The following is a 13,095-nucleotide window of genomic DNA, read 5'->3' as shown; positions in this document are numbered from 1 at the left end:
AAGCTCCACTAGACTGTTTTGGATTGCTAGCTATGGGGGGGGAACGTGCAGATCTGCCCTCACAGAGGAGGGAGAGCTTGTACCTGAAGGCGGGCTGGGGGGGGCTCTGCAACTTACCTGGCTGCTTCTTGCTCCTCGTGGCCCAACTGAGGGCTGCTGGGGGCGGGGCTTGTTAAGAACATAAGAGACGCCAATGTTGGATCAGGCCAAAGGCCCATCCAGTCCAACACTCTGTCACACAGTGGCCAAAAATACCAGGTGCCATCAGGAGGTCCACCAGTGGGGCCAGGACATTAGAAGCCCTCCCACTGTTGACCCCCTCCCAAGCACCAAGGAAACAGAGCATCACTCTGTCAGCTGGAAAGCAGTTGTAAAAGCGGGAGATCTCCAGGCCTCACCTGGAGGCTGGCAACTCTACCCCAAGCTTAGTGATCAGCTCTGCTTTATTAGTGATTCAGCTAGAACAATGCAAAACCTAGGGCAACGTCCCTGTTTCAATAGCATGCAAACACTACCCACTCCCCAAGCAACTACTAACGATAAGCTATTGTCAGACCTGTAACTTCCTCATTGAGGGAGCGGTGGCACAGGTGGTAAGTGAAGCCTGCATTTACATCTGGCCGAACAGCTCCGGCTGTTTGAGCCCCACTGCGGCCGGGGTGAGCTCCCGGCCCTATGTCCCAGCTCCCGCCCACCCAGCGGCTCAAAAGCCCATTAAAGGGCAAATAGACAAATGGGTACCTGCTCTTAGAGCGGGGGGGGGCCACCCGTCCCTTGTGGTGTAGCGGCGGCGGTGGAGAAAACATGGCGGCGGCTGGTGAGGCAATGCAAGTGAGAGGAGGCTGGGCCGGCAAAGCACGGAGGCGGTGCGACGCAGCAGGCCAGAGCCTACTGGACAGAGGCCGGCAGCGAGCATGCGCGGACGTGCGCTCGGTCCAAGCCCGAAGGAGTCGCAACAGCCAGGAAGTCGTAAAAAATCAAAGACCAGCACCAGGAGGACATCGTCAAATGAGCTCCCGCAGACAACGACGACTCGCTACAGGGTGCCTGGGAGGCTAGTCACTCTCCCCTGTATGTATGTGGCCCTAGGTTAGGATTGGTATTAATGGAACATGTAAACAAATTGAAGGAAATAATAATAATAATAACAACAACAACAACAACAACAACAATAATAATAATAAGCCACCTCCAGAGTCCTAGAGGGCTATTGTTCTAGAGCTCTCAGCTCAGCCAGTCTCAGGTAAAAACTGTCCTGGAATGTTCCAGTCCCCATACATGACACCACATCCCTGGCTTCTCCTCCTTCCCCAGCACATGATTGGCTTCCCCATGGGACTGAAGACTAGCAGTCCCAGGTCTCCCAGCATGCCTTCTGGCCTTGGGCAGCTCCAGAAGACCTCTTTTTGTGCCAGGGAAGTCCTGGCCAGGGCTCCCTGCTAGAGTTACCAACCTCCAGGTGAAGCCTGGAGACCTCCCAGAATTACAACTCATCTCCAGATGACAGAGATCAGTTCCCCTGGAGAAAACAGAAGAAAAAGAGAGAGAGAGATTGGATTTATACCCTGCCCTTCACTATCCAAAGGAGTCTCAGAGTGGCCTACAATCTCCTTTCCCTTCCTCTCCCCACAACAGACACCCTGTGAGGTGGGTGAGGCTGAGGGAGCTCTTTCCAGGACTGCACTTGAGAGAACAGCTCTGAGAGAACTGTGACTGACCCAAGGTCACACCAGCAGCTGCATGTGGGGGAGTGGGGAATCAAAACTGGTTCTCCCAGATTAAAGTCTGTGCTCCTAACCACAACACCAAACTGGCTCTGCTTTGGAGAGAGCGGCTTTGGAGGGTGGAATCTACGGCATTATACCCTGCTGAGGCTCTTCCCCTCCACAAACCACACTCTCCTCAGGCTCCACCTCCACATCTCCAGGAATTTCCCCACCAAGCTTTGGCAGCCTTACTGCTCACCCCTTCCCAAGACTGCAGGGCACTTGCTAAGAGTTTGAGTCCAATGCCTCCTCTCCACAGCTGTACACAGAGAAGCCTAGATCCACAGAAGAAGAAGAAGAAGAAGAAGAAGAAGAAGAAGAAGAAGAAGAAGAAGAAGAAGAAGAAGAAGAAGAAGAAGAAGAAGAAGAAGAAGAAGAGGAGGAGGAGGAGGAGGAGGAGGAGGAGGAGGAGATTGGATTTATACCCCGCCCTTCACTATCGAAAGGTGTCTCAGAGCAGCTTACAAACTCCTTCCCCTTCCCCTCCCCACAACAGACGCCCTGCGAGGTGGGTGGGGCTGAGAGAGCTCTGACAGAAACTGCTCTCAAAAGAACAGCTCTTACTAGAACTATCCAGCCAAGGTCATCCAGCCAGGTGCAAGTGGAGGAGTGGGGAATCAAACCCGGTTCTCCCAGATTAGAGTCCGCGCACTTAACCACGACACCAAACTGGCACCAAACTGTGCTAGTCCCTCAGCTCTTTGTACTTCTTAGACACCGTTGAGAACCGTATGACCCTCAGCTCAGAAGGCTTTGGCTTCCGGTCATCCCAGAGGTACTCCGGTGAGAGCAGCTTTGAAGGTTTACGGGACAGGAAGTGCCTGTTCAGATGGCTCTCTTCCTGCCAGGCTGCCATGATGCCATTGGCCTTGTCAGCCAGTATGGTCATGTGGCAAGCCCTGGTGAACTCGTACACATTCTTGACCAGGCCTCCAAAGACAGCCCCGCCGTAGTAGAAGTCCCCCTCTGCACTAGAGACGTAGGCTGCAGAAGCCTTTCTCCTCTCATAAGGGAACATCTCCCGACTTGAGGCCTTATAGTAGCCCGGGTGGATGGCTGCGACCATCTCCCCCAGGGTCTCTGGGCCCCAGGAGTTATGGAACACCATGTCAATGTCCAAGCAGAAGAGGTAATTCACTTCTTGGTGGATGGTCTCTGAGATGTGGAGGTTTATGGCTTCCATCCGCCGCATGGAGATCTCTTGCCAGTGCTGGTATTTTCTGATGGGGATGAGGCTGAGGCTTCGACCGGGCTGAAGCTGGACAAAGGGGATTTCTGGAGGATCGTCGGTGAAGATGTAGTAATTCACACGGTAGCCTATCATGAAATGCTTTTCTGCAGATTCCAAGAAGTGGCCCACAAATTGTGTATATCTAACAGAGATTTAAAAAAGGATAAGTACTCTAAGGAAAGGAGAGGAAACCTCTCTTAGAGTGTGTTTTCCCCTGGAATTTATCTTGTGAAGGCTGAACTACTAATCATTTGCTAGTTTTGACTGTCTAAATGTGAGTGGAAACGGTGGGCTTTTCCACATTCTCTTTTTCCTTGCCTGTGTGTTCCCGTTGCTTCCGTGGGAGGGGGTGTGTGTGTTCCGTCCCACACATCTTTTGCTCCCTCTAGTGGTCAATTTGATATTATATTGCTTTATGTCTGGCATAAAAACCTGCAGTTTCAATCTGCAGGGAGATATGCTGGGTATCAAGCGCACTAATATTGAATCAACCACTAGAGGGAGCAAACCACATTCAAAACCTGGGGGGGGCGGGGGAGGATCCAAAGCAACACGAACAAACAAGCGAGGAAAATGACAATGCGGAAAAGCCCTCTTTTCCCTGTGAAGTTCCATTCAGTGTTTGAACTGACCACCATTGGGAATGCTGGCCCTCCTTCCAACAAGACCTGCAGCCTGGGTTGTTTCTGTGAATACATGGCCCGTCCCGCCTTATCACACAACAGGAGAGAGTTTTTTGTGAGTATTTATTTATTTATTATTAACCTTTTTACCCCGCCCTCCAGAGTTCATTTCGTATAAAAAGAGCTAGGGGAACTCATTAGCATAACTCATTAGCATATGCCACACCCCCTTACATCAGGGGCCCGGCGGTGGACCTGCAAGGCCAGCGGGAGTGCGAGGAAGCCCCGCCAAGGCCCTCCCTGGCCCCAGGCAGGCAGGGGTGGGGAGAGGTGGGGAGGAAGCAACTTACCCTCCCTCTTCTCCTGCCTCCTCCTGGCTGAATGAGGGCTGGAAGCGGGGCGGCTGGAAGCAGGGGGCAGGGCTTCGTCATGTACCCCGCCCCCGTACCTCACCCGGGGGAACGCGTTCCCCCCCGAAATGACCTCTGCCGCCCTCCCCACGAACGGGCTCAGGGCGGCTTACACGAGGGCACAAGAGGAGTATGAAATGCAGACTGGCTCATATAGTATTCATTTCTGCGGGGCATGCCAGTGACCTGTGTATCTATTCAATAATGTTTTGTTGAACCTGATCTAGAGTGATCAGATTGTTTTTAAATAAAAGTTTTACTACATTGTTTATTGGCCTGGGAAATACAGGGTTTCACTTGGAACACGGAACAAATAAATGAACCTCAGCAGAAAGAGGAGGAGGGGTTGGTTTTATACCCTGCTCTTCACTACCCGAAGGAGTCTCAGAGTGGCTTACAATCTCCTTTCCCTTCCTCCCCACAACAGACACCCTGTGAGGTAGGTGGGGCTGAGAGAGTTCAGGGAGAACTGCTCTTGAGAGAACAGCTCTGAGAGAACCGTGACTGGCCCAAGATCACACCAGCAGCTGCATGTGGAGAAGTGGGGAACCAAACCCAGTTCTCCCAGATTAGAGTCCATGCACTTCACCACCACACCAAACTGGCTCTCACATAGCACACGTGAGGAGCAGTCTCACACAGAATCTGACCCTTGGTCCATCCAGTGGCAGGGACACTCCACGAGGTCCTAGTCAGAGCAATTCCCAGTCTGGCTCCCCAAGAACTTTTATAGCTAGAGGGGAAGCTGGTGCTCTACCACCTGCAACTATTCCCCAAATCTCAGATCAACGGATCACAGATTTGCTATATTTGAGAGCACTGGTAAACAATGATGATAGTATCTGACAACTCACGGCCTGCAATCACGATATCGAATGACAAACTGTCTGGCCCTGTGTGGACGGTGGAATTTGCAAAACCAGGTCGCCCACAGACAAGGTGGCATCTGTTTGGGATATTTGGTTAATACAGCAGCGTTTGCCCAGCCAGAGAAGCGTGATACTGAGTGCCGTCAATAAATCTCCCAAGAAGTATATTGCGAGAAAGGTAAACTGACATTTATTCGAGTAGACCCGCTTCACATTGTGGTTGCAGTCGAAAGAAGGGAGAGACGCCTAATCTAAAGAGTCCTTTCCCGGTCACAAATGGCCAGCTTGTTGGGCATCAGGTGTGTGGGAGTAGGAGGGCTTTGCCTCTACAGGAGAGACCGGCAGAGACATGCGTCTCCATGGAAGGCCATGTAGAGAGAGGGAGAGGACAAAGAGAGAGAGGAGGGGGGTCAGAGGGCAGCTCCCAGGTTAAGACAAAGAGAGGCATCCCATTCAAGGAGATAACGCCCATACACACTCAGAGTGATGAGCGCCCCCCAATGTCCAGGCACGCTGAGTCACGCATTCCCAACAGTATCTGTACCCTTGGGGGACTCTCGTGTTCCAGAAAGGGGGGGGTTCTTTGAAATTAACCCATGAAGAAACCCTTTAAAAGCAGCCAGAAGAAAACCGAAAAGACTCCAGAAGAGACAGAATATTGAAAGCATCCAAGTATTTGTCAAAGGGGAAAGAGGGCAGGAGGACCAACCTGCCAGGCTCCTGGGAGTTTAGAGAATCCTGGGGGTGGGAACTGGGGGAGGGACTGCCAAACAGTTCCCCACCCCATAGTTCCTCAGGGGCTCCCCAGAATTGTACTTCATACAGGGGCCGTTTCGTAGAAAAAGAGCTAGGGGAACTCATTAGCATAACCCATTAGCATATGCCACACCCCCTGACATCACCGGGAGTGTGTCATAAGGCCACACACCCCGCCCCCAACGGTCCCGGCCGCCACCGCTGGCCTTGCAGCTCCACTGCCGAGCCCCATGAGGGGCCCGGCGGTGGACCTGCAAGGCCGGCGGGAGTGCAAGGAAGCCCCGCGAAGGCCCTCCCTGGCCCCAGGCAGGCAGGGGTGGGGAGAGGCAGGGAGGAAGCAACTTACCCTCCCTCTTCTCCTGCCTCCTCCTGGCTGAATGAGGGCCGGAAGCGGGGCGGTCGGAAGCAGGGGGCGGGGCTTCGTCATGTGCCCCGCCTCCCGTACCTCACCCGGGGAAACTGCAATCCCCCGCGATCCCCCCCCGAAATGACCTCTGACTTCATGTGCTGCACCTAACCTCCCCGATTCCAGTCAGGTTGGAGAACTGCGAGGGGGGGAATAAAACTGTACAATCAAAAATGCAATCATTTGCAATCAAACCTGTATAACAAAACTCTAGCCAATTTGGGGTATTTGTTGATGTCTCTCCCACTCACTTTCCAACGGCAAAGGCTGTCACTCCAATGGTGAGGTTCAAAGGCTTGTAAATGCTGTCCAGCAGGTCTGAGTCGAATGTCCCTTCCCAGACCACAGGGGCCAGCCAGGGGGTCAGTGTGAGCACATCAGTGCGCCTGGAGAAACAAGGAGGGTGGAAACAACAGGAGTGACAAGACTCCCTCTAAGTTGTGGAGTCTTGTGAGCAAAAATTCTACTTTGTGAGCTGCCGGCATTAAAGTTGTGAGTGAGTGATTGGGCTGCTGCATAAATAAGTTTGCTCTGGAGCCCTCCTTCCTGAGCTAAGACAAAAATGTGTGTGCCGGAGGCTAAAAAACGGCGAGCTAGCTCACACTAACTCAGCTTAGAGGGAACACAGGTGTCTTGGATATAATGGCACACAGGCCCCAGCATCTGCAGTGGAAATACACGCATTCCGTAAAATACAGCTATCTTCAGCACCTTCCTGAACTAACTGTCAAGAACCTTGATGCTACTTCACAAGTGAAAAGCACAGGTCGTCTTACTATGCAGTCCTATGCAGACTTACTTCAGTATTGAGCCCACTGATTTCAGTGGGCACAGACTGGAATAACGACGTGAAGCCTTGCACCGCTAATCAGCTAGTGAATTCAAAATGTGTAGGAATAAACACACGAAGTTTGGCGAAGGATCTCTAGGACTTTGGGCAGATGCTTTAGCTGGAGTAAGCTGGGGTCCTTCGGCATGCAAAGCGGGTGTTCCGCCATGGCTAAGGAAACCCTTTCCTTGGGCTGTCAGTTGGAGGAAACTGATAGCAAAATGATAGCAAAAGCTGCGGTGGCTCAAGTGGTTAAGACGCTGAACTGCAGGCTGTGGAAGGTCGGTAGTTCGGCAGTTCGAGACCCGGGTGTGCCGCAAGATGGAGTGAGCTCCCGTCTCTAGTTCCAGCTCCTGCCAACCTAGCAGTTCGAAAGCAAGAAATTGCAAGTAGATAAATAGGTACCACTTCAGTGGGAAGGGAACAGCATTCCGTGCGCCTTGGTGTTTAGTCATGCCGGCCACATGACCACGGAAATGTCTTCGGACAGCGCTGGCTCTTCGGCTTTGAAACGGAGATGAGCACCGCAACCCTAGAGTTGGATTCGACTGGCTTTCGAGCAAAGGGAAACCTTTACCTTTACCTTTACCAGCTGACAGGAAAAGGGTGGCGGCTCTGTGAAGCCGAACATTTGTCCATTCTTGACTGAACTTTCAACAGAAATCCCGGGGGGGGGGGGGGAGACTAGTGAGGCTCTGTATTCTGGGTGCTTGGGGGGGCAACAGTGGGAGGGCTTCCGGAATTCTGGCCCCGCAGGTGGACCTCCTGATGGCACCTTGGTTTTGGCCACTGTGTGACACGGAATGTTGGATTGGATGGACCACCAGCCTGATCCAACATGGCTTCTCTTACATTCTTATGTTCTCTTCTGGTTTTAAAGCTTTGCTCCCTACTCACGAGGGCTAGCTGCCATAAGTATGCTTAGGGTATTCTTCTTTTCCCCGTTATTCATTCTTTAAAACTCTCAGGATATGAGTGAGTGCCTTTGTGCTTGGATTTCTAAACCCCATTTGTGTATCATGACAGAGGCCTCAAATGGAAGCATTCATTTGGGAATTTAAATCCAGTCGTGCAGTTAAGTGTCTCTGGGCTGGGTCAGGACACACAGGGTACTTACCTCTGCTGCAGAGCTTTCGGCCGAGGGTAAAACAACCTGGAAATCAAAAGCGAGAACTGATGACCTAGACCAGAAGTGGGAAAGGGTCCTCCCAAGGGAGGGCGGAGGAAGGAATCGAAGAGTTCATGCTTACTGCGGGAAGGGTGGAAGTGCTTTTTCCTCTCTGTATTGTAGTTTCACGGTGCTATCCAAAAGGGGAGGCATAAGAGAAAAGAAACATTTGAAGAAGGGGTTGGATTTTTTCATCCCTCACACCAAAGAAGAAAACTATGACCAGGAAACAAACAGATTCAGGTGGGTAGTGTGGTCTTTGAGGATCATGAAACTGTGGAGGAAATCGGGCAAAGCCCCGCGTCAAATGCACCCCCGCAGCCTCCGGTGTGAAATTGACATGTTTGTGTTGGGGCAAACGGCGCTGTGCTGCGAGGCAGCTCTAGTGAGAAATCGCCCAGAGTGTTGGACTGGATGGGCCATTGGCCTGACCCAACATTGGCTTCTCTTATGTTCTTATTGGGTGGACGGTAAGATGAAACCACCCTTTTATACCTCCAGAGGGAAATTAACATGCTTTGATTGGAACGGAACCATCCGTTCGAACCCGAGTTGTCAGAAGAGGGCCGTCCCACTAACTGAGGCTGCTGTCAACAGATCCGGACAAATTGTGAGGCTCCTGGAGGGCCAGACATAAAGCTCCAACAGGACAGAAGGGCCCTCTTCTCCTGCTGCATCACTCGCCCATGGTGTGCGTGCGCACAAAAGCTTATACCCAGAATTAAACTTTGTCGGTCTTAAAAAGGTGCCACTGGACTCAAACTCTCCTCTGTTTATTTCCTTGTTTATGTATCTACTTCATTTACAGAATTTGCTAAATTAAGCCATGGTTTGGCGTTATGTCTGACCCAAGCTAGGAGGTTGCTCTGGAGCAAGAAAGCAGGGAGCACGAAACTATACTTACAAGCGATCCGGGCAGGGAAGGTAATACGGCAAATAGGTTGCTCGGCTCCTGAACACTAGCCTGGGAATAGGAAAAAAACAATGAGGGGAGGCTGGGGGGAGGTGTGTCCTTTCAGGATGGGAAGAGTCGCCGCACAAAACAAACAGGCCAAACCAGCCCTGACCTAAACCCAACATATTCAGCCGTGACAAATGTCAGGCAAAGACCCTCTACTGCTGCAGCTCGGGATGCCAGCCTCCAGGAGGCACCTGGAGGTCTCGCACTGTTACAATCCGGCCCGCGGCCAGGATTTATTTATTTTTTATTTGGGGGTGTGACGTCCTTGCTTATTGGGGAGATGGTTTTACCTTTACAACACTCTCTGTGTACCTAAACTTGGTAGATTTCTGCTGCCAGCAGGTCTCAGTCTAATCTCTCACTCTCTCATCTATATCATCTATATAGTCACACAGGCTGAACTCTTTGTCTTATTCACACAGAATAGACTCAAAACTCATATTCACACAGACTAAACTGTTTGTCTTATTCACACAGAATAGACTCAAAAACTCCCACAGTCACACAGGCTATGCTGTCTCTTCAAACTTTACACACAGGATCCTATCATAGACATCTCTCCTCCCTCTCAGTCATCACCCAATCACATCACACTTGTCTCTCTCTATCACTCTTCTTACAGTACTGCAGTCAAACTAAACATTTAAAGAAACACACATACCAAAACATGAAATCATTACAGGGGGGCCTTTTAAAAAGTTGGGGGGCACTGAAATTCACTTGTGGCCCCTGCTTCTCCCCTAAAGCATTTGAAGGATCTATTTCAATGCTTTGGGGGAGAAGCAGGGGCCGCACGCCTGCACTCCAAGCCCCGAGTTCACAGGTGCACGCGGCCTCCCCCTGCTTCTCCCAAAAGTTGGGGAGCCTTGGGAGGAAGACAGGGGGCCAGGCCCCGGGAGGCCTCAGCGTAGCTACAGGCCTGATTACAATTGATCTCCAGGTGACAGAGATCTGTTCACCTGGAGAAAATGGCTGCTTTGAAGGGTGGACTCTGTGGTAGTTTACTCTGCTGAGGTCCCTCCCCTCCCCAAACCCCGCCCTCCCCAGGTTCCACCCCTAAAATGTCCAAATATTTCCCAACCTTGAGCTGGCAAACCTAGTTGCAGCTCTTCTTCAAACCCGAGAGAGGCAACCCTGTCTCGAGTGTAGTGGGGATAGGGCTGCCACAAAGTGTGCGACGTGCATGGCCTGAAGACAGATAGTGCTGCCCATTTCAGTTCGGGAGATTCCTGGAGATTTTAGGGTGGAGCCTGGGGTGGGCGGGGCTTGAGGAATGGAGTGGCCTCAGCAGGGTGTAAATGCCACAGACCCCACCCTCTAAAGCAGCCATTTTCTTCAGGGGAATTGAACTTGGTCCTCTGGAGGTGACTTGTAATTCTGGGGTGGTCCAGGCCCAACCTGGAGGTCAGCAACAGAAAATGCCCTGAACCCAGTTGGTGCCGATCTCACCTCCCTCACTAAAGGGGCTGAAAGGAAAAGGCGCTGCTGGAAGAGGCCTAACTGCTGGGAGGGAGAATATGGAGAGAAATGGGTCTTCAAAGGGAACAGCTCTGAGTTTTTTCGCCTTTGCTCATCCTGCTTCTGTCCTGAGCTGCTCAGAGCTGTGTGACAAGAAGAAACTCAACAGGCAAAACCTTCCCATTGGGGTAACTGGTGTGCTGCCCATCAGTCCTGCATGCATAGTTCAAAAGGGCATATAGGGACTCCCTAGGGCTGTTTCCATTTGGGAAAAGGGGAAAAGGGAAGGCTGGGACCCTTTCTGCAGTACTGGAAATTCCCTGCATTGACGCTTTTAAAACTGCGTTATTATGTGAAATTTTCACAGTCGTTTTTTCCTCACCAGGCGGCAAACCCAAAGTTTTCTCCTTCTTACCCCATGTTTTCGGAACTCGTTAGAACTGGGGATTCCGAAAACGCAGGGTAAGGAGAAAACTCCTACTGCAGAAAATGTCACATAACATGCAGTTCTAAAAACGGCCATGTGGGGAATTTCACTACTGAGGAAATCATCTCAAGTTAGGGTTGCCAGGACCACCCGGGGGACAGGGAAACCCCCGCTTGAGAGGCCCATTCCCTGCCGGCCTGGATCAGGCCGCCAGGGGGAACCCCACCCCCGACGTGTGCGGCGTTGAAGACGCCACCCGGCGGTGAAGTCATCACGTCGGGCATGTTATTGGGGGACGCTCTATTGGTGCACGCGGCCTCCCCCTGCTTCTCCCAAAAGTTGGGGAGCCTTGGGAGGAAGACAGGGGGCCAGGCCCCAGGAGGCCTCACCGTAGCTACAGGCCTGATTACAATTGATCTCCAGGTGACAGAGATCTGTTCACCTGGAGAAAATGGCTGCTTTGAAGGGTGGACTCTGTGGTAGTTTACTCTGCTGAGGTCCCTCCCCTCCCCAAACCCCGCCCTCCCCAGGTTCCACCCCTAAAATGTCCAAATATTTCCCAACCTTGAGCTGGCAAACCTAGTTGCAGCTCTTCTTCAAACCCGAGAGAGGCAACCCTGTCTCGAGTGTAGTGGGGATAGGGCTGCCACAAAGTGTGCGACGTGCATGGCCTGAAGACAGATAGTGCTGCCCATTTCAGTTCGGGAGATTCCTGGAGATTTTAGGGTGGAGCCTGGGGTGGGCGGGGCTTGAGGAATGGAGTGGCCTCAGCAGGGTGTAAATGCCACAGACCCCACCCTCTAAAGCAGCCATTTTCTTCAGGGGAATTGAACTTGGTCCTCTGGAGGTGACTTGTAATTCTGGGGTGGTCCAGGCCCAACCTGGAGGTCAGCAACAGAAAATGCCCTGAACCCAGTTGGTGCCGATCTCACCTCCCTCACTAAAGGGGCTGAAAGGAAAAGGTGCTGCCGGAAGAGGCCTAACTGCTGGGAGGGAGAATATGGAGAGAAATGGGTCTTCAAAGGGAACAGCTCTGAGTTTTTTCGCCTTTGCTCATCCTGCTTCTGTCCTGAGCTGCTCAGAGCTGTGTGACAAGAAGAAACTCAACAGGCAAAACCTTCCCATTGGGGTAACTGGTGTGCTGCCCATCAGTCCTGCATGCATAGTTCAAAAGGGCATATAGGGACTCCCTAGGGCTGTTTCCATTTGGGAAAAGGGGAAAAGGGAAGGCTGGGACCCTTTCTGCAGTACTGGAAATTCCCTGCATTGACGCTTTTAAAACTGCGTTATTATGTGAAATTTTCACAGTCGTTTTTTCCTCACCAGGCGGCGCACTTAACCACTACACCAACTGAGGAAGAGAAGGGGTGTGGAAGGAGAAAAGGGAGAATGGGGGGGGGGAGTCTTATGTTGCTCTTGCTGGAAAGCAAATCCCCAGAGGACCCCGGGAGAAAAGAGACAGAAAGCCTGAAGCTGCAAGCGGAGAGACGGCCTGAGGTAATCCAGGGGACCTCAGAGGGTCAGCCCAGACAACAACCAGGGGTTGCTTAGCAGCCTGATTTCTGTCCCGGGAGACAGCGGTTGGAGGGATGTTGTCATTTGTCCTCCCGAAGGGCTTTTTTAATTGGCAAGATCAGCAATCGGGAGCTCCAGGTGGAGCAGAGGAGGGGGCGGAGAAAGGGAACATTTCTGCCCTTTTCTTCTCAGCTGTTTGTCAGAACAAAATTGTCCCCCTACTGCAGAAAATGTCACATAACATGCAGTTCTAAAAACGGCCATGTGGGGAATTTCACTACTGAGGAAATCATCTCAAGTTAGGGTTGCCAGGACCACCCGGGGGACAGGGAAACCCCCGCTTGAGAGGCCCATTCCCTGCCGGCCTGGATCAGGCCGCCAGGGGGAACCCCACCCCCGACGTGTGCGGCGTTGAAGACGCCACCCGGCGGTGAAGTCATCACGTCGGGCATGTTATTGGGGGACGCTCTATTATTCGAGGGAAATCTCTATGGTTTCCCCTCAAATGATTGTGGCCCCGCCCCAAACGTGCCCGACATAGGGTTACCAAACCCCCCCGGGGGGCGGAATTCCCCCCGGTTTCGAGCCCCGATTTCCGCTCCCGCGGAATCGGGGCCCGGGGGAAATCCCCCCCCCGCGAGCGCGTCACCAGGAAGTGACGTCAGACGCTGGGGCG

The 13,095-nt window shown here is 52.3% G+C and overlaps 1 protein-coding gene across 1 annotated transcript in view; it reads right to left on the bottom strand.

Annotated features, from left to right (window-relative positions):
• Window positions 1–2,451: 2,451 nt before the first annotated feature.
• The window catches only part of GBGT1 (globoside alpha-1,3-N-acetylgalactosaminyltransferase 1), a 19,261-nt gene continuing 8,617 nt past the window's right edge, over window positions 2,452–13,095 (bottom strand). The window contains exons 3-6 of the mRNA XM_015428327.1: window positions 8,963–9,022; window positions 8,008–8,043; window positions 6,313–6,447; window positions 2,452–3,139 (exon numbers count right to left, since the gene is read on the bottom strand). Of these exons, the coding sequence (XP_015283813.1) occupies window positions 2,452–3,139; window positions 6,313–6,447; window positions 8,008–8,043; window positions 8,963–9,022 (919 nt within the window). The remainder of the gene's footprint in view (window positions 3,140–6,312; window positions 6,448–8,007; window positions 8,044–8,962; window positions 9,023–13,095) is intronic.

This window comes from Gekko japonicus, unplaced genomic scaffold (assembly GCF_001447785.1).
Source record: "Gekko japonicus isolate JY-2015 unplaced genomic scaffold, Gekko_japonicus_V1.1 scaffold3629, whole genome shotgun sequence".
NCBI classification, from domain to species: Eukaryota; Metazoa; Chordata; class Lepidosauria; order Squamata; family Gekkonidae; genus Gekko; species Gekko japonicus.
This window is presented reverse-complemented; position numbering and strand designations above follow the sequence as displayed.